Here is a 17845-nt window from a genome sequence, read left to right as displayed (position 1 = left end):
AAAGGCATTTGAGTCAAAACACATGTGTTCAGATGCTCCAAAATCAATAATCCATGAACTAGAATTAAAAACTGAAAGACGAGTTCCAGAATATCTAGCAATAGTACCAGCCACAACATTTGCATTAATATTTGTTTCAGAATTTCCTGAATCTGCACCTTTAACCTGCTTGATTAGTTGTACCAGCTGTAAAAACTGATCATGTGAGAGGTGTTGATTGAGTACTTCATTTTGATTGCTGCTGTTCTGATCTGATTCTTCAATTTGAAATGTTCCATTGCTTCTAGCGTGAACTTGATTTTCCTTTGTGAATTCAAAGTCTTCAGGGAAACCTATAATTCTATAGCAATCACTGACAGTATGACGTACTTTCTTGCAATGACTGCATGTTACATTAGGGTTAAACTTAGTTTTCTTTCCCTTGAAAGTTGTGTTCCTTTGAGTAGAGTTAGTCACTTTTTGGATGTTGTTCCCAAACTTTTGATGTTGCATTTGGTTCCTTTGCATCTGCCTTGCACTCCTTTGTGCAAAGTTGTTTTGATTTGTTGCCATGAAAGATGAAAAATCTGGAGAAATGAGTGGGTTAGAAAAAATTTCTTTCTGGCTTTCATCTTGCAATACTAGGGAATATGCATGGTTTATGCTTGGTAGGGGATGGTTCCCCTTGCTTGGCCATAACTATCATTTAAACCCATAAGAAACTGAATAAGCTTTTCATCATCTAGTGACTTTTCCAATTTTTGCTTCCCTTCACAGACACACAAACAACTGCACTTCACATCACAATTAAGTGAATCCAATTCATCCCATAAACGTTTGAGTTTTGTAAAGTAGCTTGCTATGTCACTAGTTTCCTGTACTAACCTTGATAATTCCTTCCTCAGGTGATAGAGTTTAGCTCCATTTGACTGACCAAACCTATGTTCAAGGCTGGTCCAGAGATCTTTAGTAGATTTAGAGTAAATGACATTGTCTCCTATGTCTTTGGACAATGAGTTGAGCAACCAGGATGTTACCATGTCAATACACCTGCTCCAAGGCTGATAGTCTCTGGAAGTGAGAGCTGGAGCAGGGCAAGCACCATTGATGAATCCTATTTTATTTTTAGCAGATAGTGTTATAAGCACAGACCTTCTCCATCCTTGGAATCCTTTTCCATCAAAAGTTGTGTTGACAAGAGACATTTCCGGTGCATCAGAAGAATGAAAAAAATATGCATGGTTTGAGTCGATGGTAGGGATTCCTCCAGTGGTGTTCAGAGCCACTGTGTTTGCAGTGTTATCCGACATTGTTTACAATTGATATGAAGATGAGGAAGACGACTGATGGATCGAGCTTTCACTGCTCTGATACCATGTAAGAATATTGAAAAGGAAAAGATAGTGATGAAAAGAAGTTTCTGCCTTTTTCACCCGTGCCCTAACATTCTTATTTACATAGTATATAAAAGAATATAAAAACAGCGACTCTCATTTCTTCAAGAGCGGTTATTTGTAAGTTCTTCTTCGACCCAAATTTAATACATTCCAAATACTTTGCGATTGAGAACTTTGAGCTCAAGAACAATTGGGTGATTGAAATTTTGAATAGGAAGCACGAGATTATGAGATTAGAAACCTCCATTTCTCAACTAGTTCTTCTTGGAGTTGAAGAGTAGGAGGTTACCCGTCAGCAGAATCCGTGGATTTTACCTATTTGAGGTAAGAATCGGTCCTCAAGTTATGAATTTGGCTTATAATCTTATGGGTATCATTATGTTATGTATGAAGTATAATTGGGTTAAAGATTTAATTGGGAAATGAGAACTTGGAAATTGTGGGTTTTCATGCATATATGTAATTTTTTTTATAACAGTTGTTTTCGGACACGTTTGCACTCACATTGACAATATTAATGGACACCTTCTACCTTCTACCAATATAGGTGCTTTCAACGGATACCTCTGCTACCTTCCACCGTCACAATACATGTACGTAGAAACGAACTAGTGTTTTTTCCTCTGGTAGAATTTGGACTGTGTTGCTCAAGGTTTGCAACCACTTCATTGACTTCTAGGCTACACCTATATGTTGGACTGCATATTAATTGGATTCTTCTGTCTAATTGATATGGGCACCTTGGGTAAGAATTATTATGGAGACATTGATCTATTGATGGTTGACCTATGGATTGAGTATGGAGAAATTGTAAGGAATTTGGTTGAGAATAACTATGAAAAGCGTAGTCGAGGGAACTTTGAGTTAGCCAAGACTTCAGGTAATGTGCATTGTGACTTCCTATTACTTGAATTGATTAAAATATGAAGTTGGTAGGTTGTAACTCTAAACTATGTGTTGCTTTACAGATTCATTGACGAATTGAATAATTTTGTTGATCGGAAGTCAGATTTTAGTTGCACCCAAGGCAGTGGCATAATGGTCAATGAAGTGGGAGGAGAACTACAAGAAACCGATTCAAATCCAACGGAGGCAAAAATACTATGTGATTTATTTCCATCTTCCAAAGCTTAGGTGGTCAGAGTTACCTAGGTGACCATGCTAGAAGTCCACAATCGCGGAGTGCCATTAAAAGTTCTTCATCGCGATCGCGCCACTCATACCGCGATCACAGGAGGTAGCAGGTACGCGCTGAAATAGTCCCAGGTGCTCGTAAGTTGATCCAAACACTATCGTCATAAAAAAAGTATGATTTGAGTTAATTGGCAATGGAGGTGAGTGATGACTTGAACTCTGACTTTTTCTTTATAAGGTAATGAAGGTGAGCAATGACTTGAACTATGACTTGTTTTATCATAAACAAGCATGATCAGGAAATTTAATTCCTAACTGAGCATTTATGTTCAATGATTTGAGTTTTTTTTAAAGATATATGCATTTGATATACTCTGGCATGTCAAGAAAAGTTTGAAATTCATACGTTGATGCTTGAATATGTATACATTACAAGATTGTTTATATGATACGAACTTGTGCGTTTTGAGATTACTACTATATGTTTTCCTATTTCATAGAGTTATATTAAGTTGATGTTAATTGCATATTAACTTTGAATGTGACTCGTGATGAAATTGGACATCAAGGTGAGTCGCTATGTATATACCACTGTATGTTTTTGTGAACTATTGTTCTGAATGCTTTGTTCAGAAATATTGAATGTTTCCATTCTCTAGAAAGGTGAGTCACTATGTATATGCCCTCAGTTGGAATAGAGTTAGCAAAATACATGTTCTCTAACTCCAGCACATACCGATGTTGGAACATATTACAGAGAGCACTGTCTTAAATGTGGATAAGCAAGATGACAGTGGAACAATTAATTAAGACAATACAAAATCATTATTGCATACAATCCCAAAAATAATTCTCTTCAAACCAATTCCACACTCAAAAGAGCCAAAACAAAAAGAAATTAAACACTCATAAAACAAAACACTGAAGGTTGAGATAAGCTCTCATTGACAGCCCTGAAATAATCAGTAAAGTGACAGAAAGCTGATTAATGCTTCCACAATCCAACTTCATCAATGCGAACGTCTTGAAGTGCTTGGCAAAAATACCCCATCTGCCATTTCATTTTCCATTAACTGCTGCGGTACAAAATTGGAATCAATAATAGTGTTTTTTATGTTGTCTCTAAATACGCTAATTTAGTTTTAATAAGTCATGAAATTGAAATATATTCACACTAAAATTAGCTCACTTGATACTTGTACTGTACTCTGATCATGTTATTCTTATTATTTACTTCCTCCGTTTCAATTTATGTGAACCGATTTAACTGGGCACGGAGTTTAAGAAAAGAGAGAAGACTTTTGAACTTGTGGTGTAAAATGAGACACATATATTTTGTGTGGCTATAAATCATTGCATAAAAGTAAATTGTTTCCAAATAGGGAAAGAGGTCATTCTTTTTGGCACAGACTAAAAAGGAAATAGGTTCGTATAAATTGAAACGAAGTGAGTATTTATTTTTGTGGGGGGTGGGGGGAGTAGTAATTTAATTTCTTAATTCTATGTCCCCTCTCAGGAATGAGTTCTTCTATCATTTTATTATTTGGGTATAAAGTTCTGTAAAATTATCAATGTGGTTGAAGTGGAGTCGCGCAACAACCAGATGTTTATTGATACGGAATAAAATTCGAATCTGAAGTGAGAGGTGCAATAGCCAAGTAAGGTATATGAGGCCATTTTCTAGTGCTGAACTTAAGTCTTTGAGATGTATTGGCGCTGGAACATATGATCAACAAACTATGCATTTGTTGCACAATTGTTTTCAGTGATCCTGCAGAAAAGTAGGGGCGGCCGGTGCACTAAGCTCCCGCTATGCGCGGGGTCCGGGGAAGAGCCGGACCACAATGGTCTATTGTACGCAACCTTACCCTGCATTTCTGCAAAAGATTGTTTTCACGGCTCGAACCCGTGACCTCCTGGTCACATGACTGTAACTTTACCAGTCACGCCAAGGCTCCATTTTAAAAATCATATTGAAAAGTGAAAAATGAAAAAGGAAACTAATTGGTAATATACTCTACTTGTTTTCCCTGCACATGTATTTATCAAAGAGCACAGACAGTGCAAGAAAATTTCTACAATATCAGTTCATTTAAAAGATAATTAAAAATAACTATAAAGTTTCTACACTATCAGTACATTTGATAGTATAACATCTTTTACACTGTCCAATGTATATAAGTTAAATTCTTTATCAGAAGTGTGAAAAAGGAGAAGTTTTGTACCCCTTAATATACTTGTATATACCTGCAACTATAAATCCAAGACATTCTTTCAAGTCACATTTTGAGATGATGAAAGGATGCATGAAGTCCATTCCAGAGATATGTTTTGGACTTACCTACTAAATAATGTGAAATGTGATGAGTTCAATGATAGCAGATTTCTCTCTCTCCTCTCTTCTGATGATTTGGAAATTGATGTAGATTTTCCTTTCTCTGGTTTTATGTAATATACAGTCACTTTCAAGTTTTCTGAGTAAAGTTCAGTGATATTAGTGATGAACTGCTAGCAGTTTAGTAATAGAGTGTGTGACTCTGGTCCCTTTCTCCCAAGTATTTATGGAGTAAGATTTCCTAATACCTCTCACAACTAGTTCTTGAAGATTGACCAAACCAACATTGTCAACATTTTTCCACTGGTCATAATGAATGTATTTAAGTGTTTGTAGACTCGAGAGTTTTTTCTGATTGATGAGACGCGAGGCAGTGATAACGAGAGGTTTGAAGGCAGACTCTGGAGTTTTTTCTGGAAAATTGTTTTTGTTTGTTTTCTGAAAACAGGTGTTCTGTTTTCTTTTCTAAACATGTCTTGTTTTGGAACAAAGAAATTAAAACTCTCAAAATACAAAATCAACAACAATCCAAACACAATTCTCTTCAAACCGATTCCAAACACTCACAAAAACAAAACAAAAAGAAAATGCCGAAGGCTGGGCAATCTCTCATCAATGCTAAGGTCTTGAAGTGCTTCTGTGTTTGCAAAACAAATGCCGCATCTTCCATTTAACTTCTCCTGTTTCACCTTAATTCTGAGAAACAATTTACGAATTAGTATTCGAGAAAAGGCAAAAAAAAAAAAATATTACCTAAAAATCATCATGACAGTATCAATTGTCGACGAAATAATTGATCGTCATCTATTACAACAGGTTAAACTCCTCTAATAATAGGAAAAATCTTTATATCTTCAGTATATATAACTTAATTCCATTTGTATGTACCTCTGCCATAGTGAAAGAGGTCGAAATTGATACCACATCATATATGCTTGAAAAGCTTCATCCAAAGCTAGTGACTCTGTAATATTCTCCAAACTCTTGATCAATACCCTTCAACTTCTCCAGGATAGCAACGTCTTTTATTCTCTGGGGAATCTCCTTCAACTTTGAACAATCATGGATACCAAAACCTTTAATGCGAGGCATGGAACTTGTGGATAAATGCCATCTTTCTAGCTTCTGAAGACCATCAAGACGAAGAAATTCTAGTTGATAAAAGCTGTTATTACTGCAGGTAATTTCTTTTCCTTCATAAGCTCCTACTAAATCAAGATCCCTTAGATTTGGCAACATTCCCAAAATAGGCATGGGATCCTCCATGAGTTCTGACTTCCAAAGGACCATCATTGTGATGGAATTTGGAAAATGGTCCAATTTTTCTATTCTCCCCTCTAACCACAATTTGTCGAGCTTTTGACAAGAACGAAGATATTCAAGGGTTGGGAATGATTCATCAACTTTACAACGCAACATGAGAGAGCTAAGGTTTTTCAAGCTGCCAATGTTATTTAGGGAGTAAGTATTCATAATATCATACATGCCTAATTCTTGAAGATTCACTAAATCAACGGGATCAACATCTCTCCACTGATCACAACAACTGTATTTAAGAACTTGAAGACTTGTGAGTTTGCTAAGTTGCAGAGGTCTTGAATACAAAGCAACTATGTGTCTTAGATTTATTAGGTTAGCTGTTTCGGGGGGTAGTTGGCATAAGTGTCTATAGTCATTCAAGACACGAAGTGTCTGTAAATTCTTGAGGCTGCCAATGGAGGAGGGAAGATCACGGATACCTCTCAAGCTTAAGAACTTGAGGTGGTACAAACTTCCTATGGCATCAGGTAGAATAGCGCCAGAACCAATCTCCAAGTATAACACATATATATGTTGGAAGACATCATGAAACTTTATAAGACACATCTTAAAAAAATCTCGATCAAGGAACATAATTGACCTTAACTTCAAGTTAGAAAGATCAAGTGAGAGGTACCTTTGTGCTTGACCATGAATGATGTGTCTAACACATAAGGAGGATATGGAATGCTTTCTTGGATCATAAATGTCAAATAATTTTACCTCCAATGCCTTCTGCACGGCAAGATCCCGAAGAAGATCGTGCATCTTGCATCTAACATCTTTTTTCCAACTTGTACCTACCACTTGAATCAAGCTTCGTCTTATTAGCTCATTCAGGAAGCCCTCAGCTACATCCTCTGTTTTTTCTTCTCCTTCTGGTATGAATCCTTCGGCCATCCACGACCACATTATGTTGTCAACATAGATCAAATGATCATCTGGAAAAATACCAAAGTAAAGAAAACATTGCTTGAGTACAGTTGACAAATCATTGTAGCTCAGTGATAGTATGTAGGAGATTTCAATAGAGTCATCTTTCATATGCCGCCAAAGTTGTGCCTTCACCTTTTGCCATTCTTGTAGCCCCCTTTTATGCGAAAGTAGCCCGCTTAATACAACAATTGCAAGAGGTAAGCCTCCACACTTGTCCACCATATCTCTAGCTAGCGTTCCCATTTCTGGGACCATTGCCTGAACATCAAGTAGTTTCCTGCAAAAGAGGTCCCAACTCTCTTCTTTGCTAAGGAAACGAAGTTTATAGACAAAACCTTTGTCATCTGCTCTTTTAGCAACATCCTCCTTGCGTGTGGTAATAATAACTTTGCTGCCATTCTTGCTATCTGGGAAGGCTCTTTTCAAACTTTCCCATGCCTCTCTCTGCCATACATCATCAATAACCACAAGGTATTTGCGTTCTTCCAATAGGCCCCGAAGGTGAATTTCTAGATCCGTCTCTGTCAGCTTTTCCAACAAATCCAGACTTTCCTTTGTACGACCTTGGATAGATTTTATGATATTCCTAAGGAGATCCATGGTGTTGTACTCTTGAGAAACACATATCCAAGTGCGTGTTTGGAAGCTAGAGACTACATTAGGAGAGTTGTAGAGGTTTCTTGCAAGAGTGGTCTTGCCTAACCCGCCCATACCATAAATGGAGATGACACTTCGGCGAGGCTCTGCTTTGAGAAGTTCAGCTAGCAAGCTTTCTACAACATCCCGAAAGCCAACAAAAATATGATCGTCATCTATATAGGAGGTAGTTCTCCTCAATGTTCTAACCATGGCGGACTGATTACTTGTCCCTTCTCCTGCATTGTTGGTGTCTCTAATACCATACGTCTCCCGTTTGCGAGAGATATCCATGACTCGCTTCTTGAGGGATTGGATCTCCTTGCTGATGTTGTAGAATTTGGTCTCCTTCCTACATATGCAAGCGCAAGCCTTAAGACGACTAGCAAATCCATGGTCATCAGATTCTCCTGCCATGGAGATATAAGTCTCCAGTATAGCGACAGTGTCATTAGCAATAGAGTTGATTTCAAATACCCATTGTTGAACTCTTTTATCTTCAACTTGCTTTTGTTCTGCATCTTTGAGGAGAGATTGCATGAAGAGCAGCTCATTTCTCAGCCACTGCACATCCTCTCTCAGACTTATGCGCAATGCAACTTCTTGTATGAGAAAGTCACCCAGTTTTTCAACTGCAAATGACACAAAGGCATCAACCATCTTCAGGAGTCTTGATTGGTTTTCTCTTTAATCAGAGCTTGAAAAAGAGGGCTGTATAGAAGATATTGGAAGAAAGCTGGAGAAAGAGATATAGAAGAAAGCTGGTTTTCAATTGATATTGCTTTGAAGCTATTTGAAGAAAGCTGGAGAATGAGATATATATAGACAGAAGCAGCAAAGAAAATAAATTAACAACAAAAAGAAGGAAAAGGTCAAGTTGACTAAACTGAAGTTGTTTATCGTAAGTTTGGTTGCATAATCTAGGCAAGAACAAATACGCGGTGGCCTTTATTATTGAGTAGAAGTATCTTCTTGTCCTAACCAATCAAATTTGTTACAAGTTTCTACACCAATAGATATTGTTATAGACTTTTCTCTCTGCAAGGGAAGTTTAAATTAGTAAAAGTTTCTGTTTTCATCTTGATCATTACGTATTAAGTTAATATCTGGCGGGGTGCTTCCTCTGTATTTTGCAAACAATTTGCATTTGTTTTAGTGTATTTCGTACCTTTAGTAAAGTATACCTTCCGGCTTCCATCTTACTCCCTCCGTTTCAATTTATGTGAACTCATTTGACTGGACACTGAATTTAAGAAAAGAGAGAAGACTTTTGAACTTGTGGTGTAAAGTGAGACATATTTTGTAGCTATAAATCATTGCATAAAGGTAAATTGTTTTCAAATAGGGAAATAAGTCATTCTTTTTGGCACAGACTAAAAAGGAAATAAGTTCACATAAATTGAAACGGAGGGAGTATATACTATTAACAACTCTTTACATGATACAAGTTGATTCTTTCTCAACTTCATCCAACAAATTAACAGAATTTCTATGATATTGCTGGAGCAAGTGGTAATATATAGGAGGCCTTCACAAGTAGGGGTAAGGTCTGCGTACACTCTATCCTCTCTATACCTCACTACGTGGGATGACAGCGGGTTTATTGTTGTTGTAAGTGGTAGTAGGAGGAGTATCGTGTTTTAGAAGCAACAAAAAAATATTGTGTTTTAGAAACAACGATTTTCTTGTCTTAGTATAATTTATATGTATGTCAACAAACACCAATGGATGAAAATGAAAGAAAAATTAGAGCAACGAAAGTGAACTGTGCCTCATTAGACAAAGCAAGAGAATTTCAAAGTTCCTATTTTCTAAAGACAAATTTATTCTCAAAAGGTAACGATAAAGATAGCATAACGATTTTCAAAAGGGTTTTCATGTTAAGCCCTATTTTAGCTAACCAAAGACAGCTTTTATCATATTAATTTCTGTAATAATCAACCCTAAAAGGAGATGAAATTCCACAAAGTCAATAACTCTAGTATTCAGAGTAACTCTTGTTGGGATACATAACTACTCCTATGAGTTTAGATAAAGTATTCGTTATGTAATAATTTTTATTCAAATTTAATAAAGTTTCTTTTGCATTGAATAGATCACAATTTTGTAGCTGTCCATATGTAAATACGATTTGATGTATAAAATTTAGCTTATACACATAAGATCAAATCATAAAGTTTATATTCATAATTTAAGATGGAGATTGGACACGCTATCTTTGATTATACTTATAACACAAGATTATATATAATTTATCTTTGATTATGAGAATGATACAATTTCAACTTCTTGTGCTAATACATTGTGAACGTATAGAATATGACCAGGTAGAGAGAAATGTTTTAACACTGACTTAGAAACATATCTCTAGTTCATTAAGTATACTTATACTCTTAATCTTGTTATAACTATTATAAATATTGTATATTATTTCTTAATTTATTAATGGGTGAGATATTTTTGGATCAATATGCTAATTGAGTGGATGATGATAATATACACTGTGAAGTAATAATTAGTAAATAGAATTTATGTAAAACATTTATCAAAATGATCCTTACAGGGGTTGGATTATTTTGGTCCTTTACCATGTTATAGAAATAGTCCTCAATGTTTGTAAAAAGTTTATGCATTTGTTTTAACACTGACTTAGAAATATATATGTTTACCCTGGCCTGAAAACGGATAACAATTAAATTTCTATGCGGTTTTAAGGATGTGTGAATTGATTCAACACAAATAATCAAAGATATTTAGGTAAACGAGTGAAAGACAAAATGAATAATCAAACCAGTTGTAAAGTGATGGCCCAACTTGAACTTGGATTGGGCAATAGTTTTGCCCTCGATCGGACCCTCAATTCGAAGCCAATAGTGAATGAATAACAAACAGTAAAGTAATAGCTTTGCTATAGCTAGAGAACAGTAAAATTAAATTGTATTATCTTGGTTTGCGTGTTACAATGTGTCTTATCAAAGAAAAACTTCCCCTTTATATAGGAGAGTTTCATCCCTAGTACAAGTCTAAAAAAAGTAAAAATCTCCCTTTCTCGCTAATTACTGATCCGTAACCGACACCTTGCGAGATTCGCACCATGATATGCGGTTATGTACAGATATCACGTCCCTCTGTTAATCGTGCGTAACCGTTTGCCACATCTCCGAGATCCAAGAGCTCGATTTTGGTCCGAGGAGCGTTACCTTACCACGCCCGGCGATGATCCCATTGTCCATCTTTCATGGGTCTCGGTACGAAAAGCTCCCAGCCTCGATTTCATCCTCATGTGTTCTTGCTCTCTTCTGTCTTCTTCACCAGAAAATCGGGGTATGCATTGCCCCCCATTTTACCCATATACAAATAGTCCCTTCATTTTTCAGAGAGCAGGTTCGTCGGATCGATGAGAAATGAATAGGTGAGTCCCGATTTCTTCCCTCGTACGTTGTAACTAAAATGACGGGTAAGTCGAAAACGTCCCATCAGTCGTGTCGCTCTGTCTTCGGACACATGTCGGTCATCGGCTGGCTGTCTTTGAATGTGAAACATCGCGTATTGACTGCGTTCTACTCTATAAACGCTTCAACCCTCTTCACTTCTTCTACTTTCCAATCCTAGCTTTTACCTTCGAACTTTCTAACGACTTTCAACCTTTTCAAATATTCATACCTTGCTTCTTGAACCTTCATAACTTCATCTCTAACCTCCAAACTTTCACATTGTTTCTTGGATTTCTAACCCAGAACTTCATATCTTCATTAGTAATCCATCAAACCTTCATACGCCCAAATTCACGATGGCTAAAACTTCCAAGTCTGTACCATAACAAGCGGCCCCTTCATCTTCCCACCCGACCACATACATCGAGGCGACCGTCCCCGAGGTGGCTCCTGAGCCTCATATGAATAGCTTTATACCCGGGGATTGCTCTATTGGGGATGATTTCAAAGTCGATAAGGCCTCCGTCAAACAAGACCGAGGCGACGGAGCATAGAGATATAAATGCTTCAGTACTGAAAATCGGAAGGTAAAGACGCGGTCGTCCCCGGGCCTAATGTCGATATTACTACTCACGTGGAAAGGTATTTAAGTGTTTACACTTATCCCTTCATGATGGGCCTGGTAGATTTAGTAATCCTGGCCTTTTGTAAGAGGTACGAAGTGTGTCTCGGAAAAATTCACCCGTCCCTCTTGAGGATCGTGATCCTCTTACGCCATTTTGTGAACAACACCGAATCTCCTTGGTTCACCCTCGACCACCTACTCCGTCTGTACAGTCCTCAAAGTTTTCGAGGGGGACTAATCAAGTTTGTTCACCAAGCCAGCAAAGCCCCTTTTTCGAGCATTGACAAAGATCGAGACCGAGGTTGGCAGGGGCGTTTTATTCGGGTAAAAACTGAAGACCTGATCCCTCCCGAGTTCCTGTCGTTCCCCGAGAAGTGGAATGCATCTCGTAAGTGTAGTCTTTCCTTAAGTGTCAATTTCCCTTTATTTGTTCTCTCATTGCCAGTATTTATGGTCGTGCAACTGTTGCCCGGGTTCCTAATGCGGTCCCCCGGCTCAAGGAGTGGATCGAAGGGATTTGCAAGCAGATGTCATACTCCGAGCGCACATGGAGCAAACTTTCGAATGGCAAATGGGAGGTCCGTTCTCATGATAAGGCTCTCCCCTGAATAGTTATTACTACACCCCAAACTTTCATAATGTTGACCTTTTCCTTTCCCTCGTAGGTTTTCCTAAGATCACCGAACTTAAGCCGCTGAACGGGAATGACAATATGTCCTTACCCGTCGAACCCTCTATTTCGGGATAGCCCCAGGCTGTCGCGGAGGAGAAGAAGAGGAAAAGAAAGTCCTAGGGTTCCCAGATCCCGAGGCGAAGAGAAAAAAGAGAGCGGCCTCCCGGGTTCGTAAGTCCAAGAAGAATACTAAGTCTAGGGTATCGGACCCTGACTTCCTTTACCGGCTCAGAGATGAGCCCGAAGAAGTTGACATCTTTGTCGCCCATGGATCGACCCCTGCCGGGGAGCAGGCGACGACCGAGGAAAGGGGCCACAGCTCTGATCCTCTCCCGATTCGAGAGGCCGAAGTGGAGATGGAGGCTGTGACCTCCTAAGAAGACGTTCCTGTTCTGAAGGAGGCTAGAAGTGTGATCGATATCATCGAGACACCCTCCTATACCGAGTCCATGCTTGAAGATGCCCAAGCGGGTAAAGGAAAGTCAAGTGAGGAGTACAAGGTGCAGATGATCCTCTCCACTCCTTCATTGATGGTATGGACATGTCCACATTTGAAAATTTCTCCGGGCTGGATCACCTGGAGATCCCAAAGAAGGACGTTCCCTCAGGAGCTGGCGAGCTGAGTTCGAGCCCAAGATTGGTGAAGCAGTTTTCCGCGCCAAGCGTGGTTCCCGAGCACAAGAGGACGGTCATTCTCACAGTCCCGAAGGATGCCCGGGTCCTGTCTGCTCCGGTAGGTGTAGCCAACTACCTCCGATGCCTGATGACCGAGGAGGTCCAGGCAAATATGAACGAGGCGTGTACGTCAAGTCTCTTCAACGAGGCGCAGCATGCGCTGAACCGGGAAAGGCTCTAACACTTTCATACTCCCTTTATGAATCCCACTTAAAGTTTTCCGTTGATGTTTCCTACTAATTTCACCGTTTTACAGGCTTCAGTGCTTCACCATGAAAGCTTCCTCCGGTACCGCTTAGAAATCATCCAGATCGAGTTCGAGCTCAAAGAACTGGTCCGGAAGAAGAAAATGTATAGACTTCTTAGTGAGCAACAGGACGAGGCCCTTAAAGAATTCCCGATTCTCCAGGCCGAGCTGGAAAAGACTCAAAAGTAATCCTCGACCCTGAAACGGGAACATGCCAACCTGGTTGAAAAGGTGAAGGTCTTTGAAGTTAAAAACGAGCAGCTAGTCGTGGTGACTAACAACACAACTTCGCAGGTCTAACAGAAGATAGACCTGATCAACCAGCTGCGGGCTGAGATGGACGAGGTCAAGGCCCAAACCAAAGTATGGAAGGTCAGGATGGAGCGACTGGCCTCGGAGAAGGAATCCGCGAAGGCAGAGTTGGTGTCGATCTAGAACCAACTTCAGATGGCGAAGGACAAAGCCGACAAGTGATCTAGTTTGAACGACGATCTTCAGACACAGTTGAGCTCGGCCGTCGCGGAACGAGATGCTCTCAGAAGAGAATATGAAGCACTGAGGTCCTAATTGGACACAACCTCTGCCGATGCCGAGGAAATGGTGTCCCAGTATAAGACCAAGTGGTCCATTAGACCATGAATTACTATATTCGGTCATCTATTGAATAACAGAGAAGACCGATATATAATTAGTCGAACCGATAATCAATTCGATCCATAGCAGATTAAATTTCATCTATATAATTGACTCTTCATAATCCACTTGTGCCTCGAATATTTTTGGGCTTTTCTTACTTTTAGCCCGCGCCAGAAATTATTTATATTCGATAATCTAAAAAATATATATATTTTGTATATATATATATATATATATATATATATATACTATTATTTTGGGAGTGACTATTTTTCCAATATTTGTTTCCACAAACCACATGGTCATGTCTCGGATTTTCTAATGCTTTAATATCTAGGGAAAAAGACATAAATACTTCAGCGTAGCAAAATAATTCTAGTCGCTGTCCCTTTTTTATAAAACGGGCAAAGGGTCAAATATACCCCTCTACTTTCGAAAATAGTCTAAGAATACCCCTCGTTATACTATTGGGTTATCTGTACCCCTGCAGTTATCTTCTAATTAATTAAAAAGACTCATTATCGACACCCAAAAAATATATTTTTTTAAAAAAAAAACTGAAAAAAACTAAAAAACGTTTTTTACTAAAAACTGAAAAAATTAAAAATATTTTTTTTCCAGTTTTTACAAAACAACTGCTTTAAAAAAACTGAAAAATATTTTCTAAAATAATATTTTTGTAAAAACTGAAAAGTAATTTTCTAAAGCAATTAAAAACTAGAAAAAACTGAAATATTTTTAACTAAAAACTGGAAAAAAAAGAAAGAAAATATTTGTTTTTTCAATTTTTACAAAAACATTGCTTTAGAAAATTACTTTTTAGTTTTTTTTCCAGTTTTTACAAAACTATTATTTTAGAAAATATTTTTCAGCTTTTTTTAAAGCATATTTTTGTAAAAACTGAAAAAATATATATTTTCGTTTTTTTCAGTTTTTAGTAAAAAAAAATTTAGTTTTTTCAGTTTTTACAAAAATAATTGCTTTAGAAAATTGATTTTTAGCTCTTTTTTTTTCCAGTTTTTACAAAAATATTGTTTTAGAAAATATTTTTCAGTTTTTTCTAAAGCAGTTTGTTTGTAAAATATGAATTTTTTTTTTCTAGTGTTTAGTAAAAATAATTTTAGTTTTTTCCAGTTTTTACAAAAAAAAATATTATTATTCGGGTATGGGTAATGAGTGTTTTTAATTAATTAGGAGATATTTAGAATTGACCAACAGGACGATGAGACGTGTCCCTCCATTTAAATGAGGGGTATATTTGAACCCAAAGTATGACCGCAGGGGTATAGATAACCCAATAGTATAACGAGAGGTATTCTTAGATCATTTTCGAAAGTAGAGGAGTATATTTGGCCCTTTGCCGTTATAAGAATTTCGAAAAATTAATACTGTGTATATTGGTAAAATTTTGGATTTACACGCATGTAATACATATTGAACACCCTTGCAACAATAAAGAGTCATAGCTCAGTGGCAAAGGTTGGTCAAGAGGGTCTCATGGGCGCGGGTTCGAGCTTCACTCTCCACAATATTTATTTTTCTTGTTCAAATTTGAACACCCTTGAAATATTTTCTAGCTTCGCTTTATTCTTAGACCATTTTCGAAAGTAAAGGGATATATTTAGCCCTTTGTCGTTTATAAAATTACCGGCGTTGCTCCTAAAAAGTTTGAAAAGTAGGAAAAGTTTAATAATCCAGGCTCTTCGATACCATGAAAAGTGGGAGAAGCTTAAAAAATAAAGAGATGTGACTTGGGTAAAAGCTAAAAGCGGCCATTTTCTCGTATTCTTTTTCTTCCTTTTTTGTCTATAGAAACCAATCGCGTTTCAGGAAAAAATCTCAATATCCTATTCGTCTAGAAGAAAATTTTGTTATTTTAGCACTTCACAAGTAAAATTCATTGCAGCAACTTTTAGCATAGGGCCTTAGGTGGAGTTTGGACATAGGAAGGGAAGGAGCATCAATTCTTCAAAAGGGATATGTTCTACTATTATTTTTTTTAAAAAGAGCATTTTAGGAGAAAAAACAGAAATAGCCAGATTTACAACTGGTAATCAGGAGCGGCCCAACGAGTTTTGTAGCCTAAAGCCAAACATTACGAGGGGCCTTAACTTTTTTTAAGATTTTTTTTTTATTTATTTGAAATTTATTTTTCTAGCGTTTCTTAGATACAAAGTTATTAATAATTTTCTTATAATCAATAACTCCTAATAAGCCTTTTTTATTTGACAATATACCTAATCCATTTAACCTTTCTTGACATTGATGATATTAGGTAAGATTTTATCAGTTTTAGTTTTGAAAATTTCTTTCCGCTGAAGCGACGTTTACAAGAGTTATTAATATTATTTCATACGTAATATAGGCATTGGAAAAAGATCAAATCTTTTTATTTGACTGAGTGTATCAATTAAGTTGTTATCTTCTAATTTGTACTATTTTTCTTAATATTTTTAATTTCAAAAATAAATCTAAACCACCAATATCGAATTGATTATTATGCTTTAAGGAACATTCAAGATTAAGGCAATATTTTTTCAATTTTCCATCATCTAGTGATCTTAATTTTTACCGCTAAGTAGAAAACCAAAAATATTTTCATATACTTCGAATTGTTCAAATCTATTTTGAAGTGCAAAAAAATACCCTTGTTTACTATGTATAAAGTAATCAACTCCAAAGGACTCTTCGAAAGATTTTGAGATTTTATTATCAACATTCTCGTCAAATTGTTACTTCCTATATATCATACGTTTCTTACGAAATTCGGGTTTGATATTCATTTCAATTGCAATTTTCGTGGCAGAAATCATAGCAGTTGCAAATCCTTCTTCTCTATACTTGTTAAAGAAAGAAATCAAACTTTTTCACTTCACGAAACCTTTTTTAAAACTTATGCATAACCAATTAGGTATAGCAAAAAATGGGCCTCCACAAATGTGGGGCCTAAAGCAGTTGGTTTTCTTGCTTTATGGAAGGGGCCCCCTGCTGGTAACTGAAAAATAACCACAATTTCAAAAGTAAACGAAATTTAGCCATTTTTTCATGTAAAAATATAATATGAATAAAAACACCCTTAAAAATTCAGAAACAATCCAGCATAATATGTTGGAGTTCGAATTTTTTACATATGAGATTCACGTATAATATACTGGAATTTCATAATGTGCTGGAGTTCCAACCTAATATGCGAGAATTTTAAATGGAGGAACTCCATAATCCTGCATATTATGGTGAAACTTTTCGTAGTGGAGTTCCAACATAATATGCGGGAAGCTTACACGCAGGAGCTCCATAATCCAGCATATTATGCTGGAACTTTCCGTGTTTCAACAAAACAATGACTATTTTTCAATGACTTTGCAAACGCTGGCTGTTTTTCGGTTACGAATCTGAAAACTGATCGGGCCGTGCTATTTTGTTAGGGTGGTAATTTGAGCCCAAACCCATTTATAATTTTGCTATTTTTCTTTTCATTTCCTCCGTTGGCAGTGACATATATAAAACGTTCCGGTACAAAAGCAGAAATGACGAAGACAAGAAAGTTGTTGTGTATAAAGCACGATACTCCTCCTATTACCACTGACTCCGGCAATATCATAAAATTCTCTGCTGGTTGAAATTGTGAAAGAATCTATTGTTATTAATTAAAGAGTTTCTAACATTATCTGTGATGTAACGATGGAAGGTATATTTTACAAAAGGCACGAAATACGCTTAAAAAATTGCAAAAATGGTGTGATCTTGCAAAATACAGAGTGATGCACCGCACCAAATATCAACTTAAAAATGATCAAGAAGAAAACATAGACTTTTATTAAATTAAATTTTGCGTAGCG

The 17845-nt window shown here is 37.0% G+C and overlaps 2 protein-coding genes and 1 long non-coding RNA gene across 3 annotated transcripts; 1 reads left to right on the top strand and 2 right to left on the bottom strand.

The window, feature by feature from the left end:
- Positions 1-638: 638 nt before the first annotated feature.
- LOC142177059 (uncharacterized) lies at positions 639-1184 on the bottom strand. Its single transcript, XM_075245519.1, has one exon. The coding sequence runs from the start codon at positions 1182-1184 to the stop codon at positions 639-641; it is 546 nt and encodes a 181-aa protein (XP_075101620.1).
- A 24-nt stretch (positions 1185-1208) lies between these two features.
- On the top strand, positions 1209-8800 carry LOC142177439 (uncharacterized). Its single transcript, XR_012705861.1, has 3 exons — positions 1209-1700; positions 1924-2256; positions 2345-8800. It is a non-coding gene; the product is annotated as an uncharacterized LOC142177439 (long non-coding RNA).
- Positions 5363-8376, bottom strand: LOC107784821 (disease resistance protein RPP13-like). The gene is made up of 2 exons (XM_016606004.2): positions 5734-8376; positions 5363-5541 (listed from the first exon to the last, which is right to left on the bottom strand). The coding sequence occupies exon 1, from the start codon at positions 8374-8376 to the stop codon at positions 5791-5793; it is 2586 nt and encodes an 861-aa protein (XP_016461490.1). The 3' UTR covers positions 5363-5541; positions 5734-5790.
- Positions 8801-17845: the final 9045 nt, after the last annotated feature.

This window comes from Nicotiana tabacum, chromosome 23 (genome assembly GCF_000715075.1).
Source record: "Nicotiana tabacum cultivar K326 chromosome 23, ASM71507v2, whole genome shotgun sequence".
NCBI classification, from domain to species: Eukaryota; Viridiplantae; Streptophyta; class Magnoliopsida; order Solanales; family Solanaceae; genus Nicotiana; species Nicotiana tabacum.
This window is presented reverse-complemented; position numbering and strand designations above follow the sequence as displayed.

Bases quoted from the DNA above. Each gene is read 5' to 3' on its own strand.
- LOC142177059 (XM_075245519.1), bottom strand. From the start codon at position 1,184: ATGTCTCTTGTCAACACAACTTTTGATGGAAAAGGATTCCAAGGATGG.
- LOC107784821 (XM_016606004.2), bottom strand. From the start codon at position 8,376: ATGGTTGATGCCTTTGTGTCATTTGCAGTTGAAAAACTGGGTGACTTT.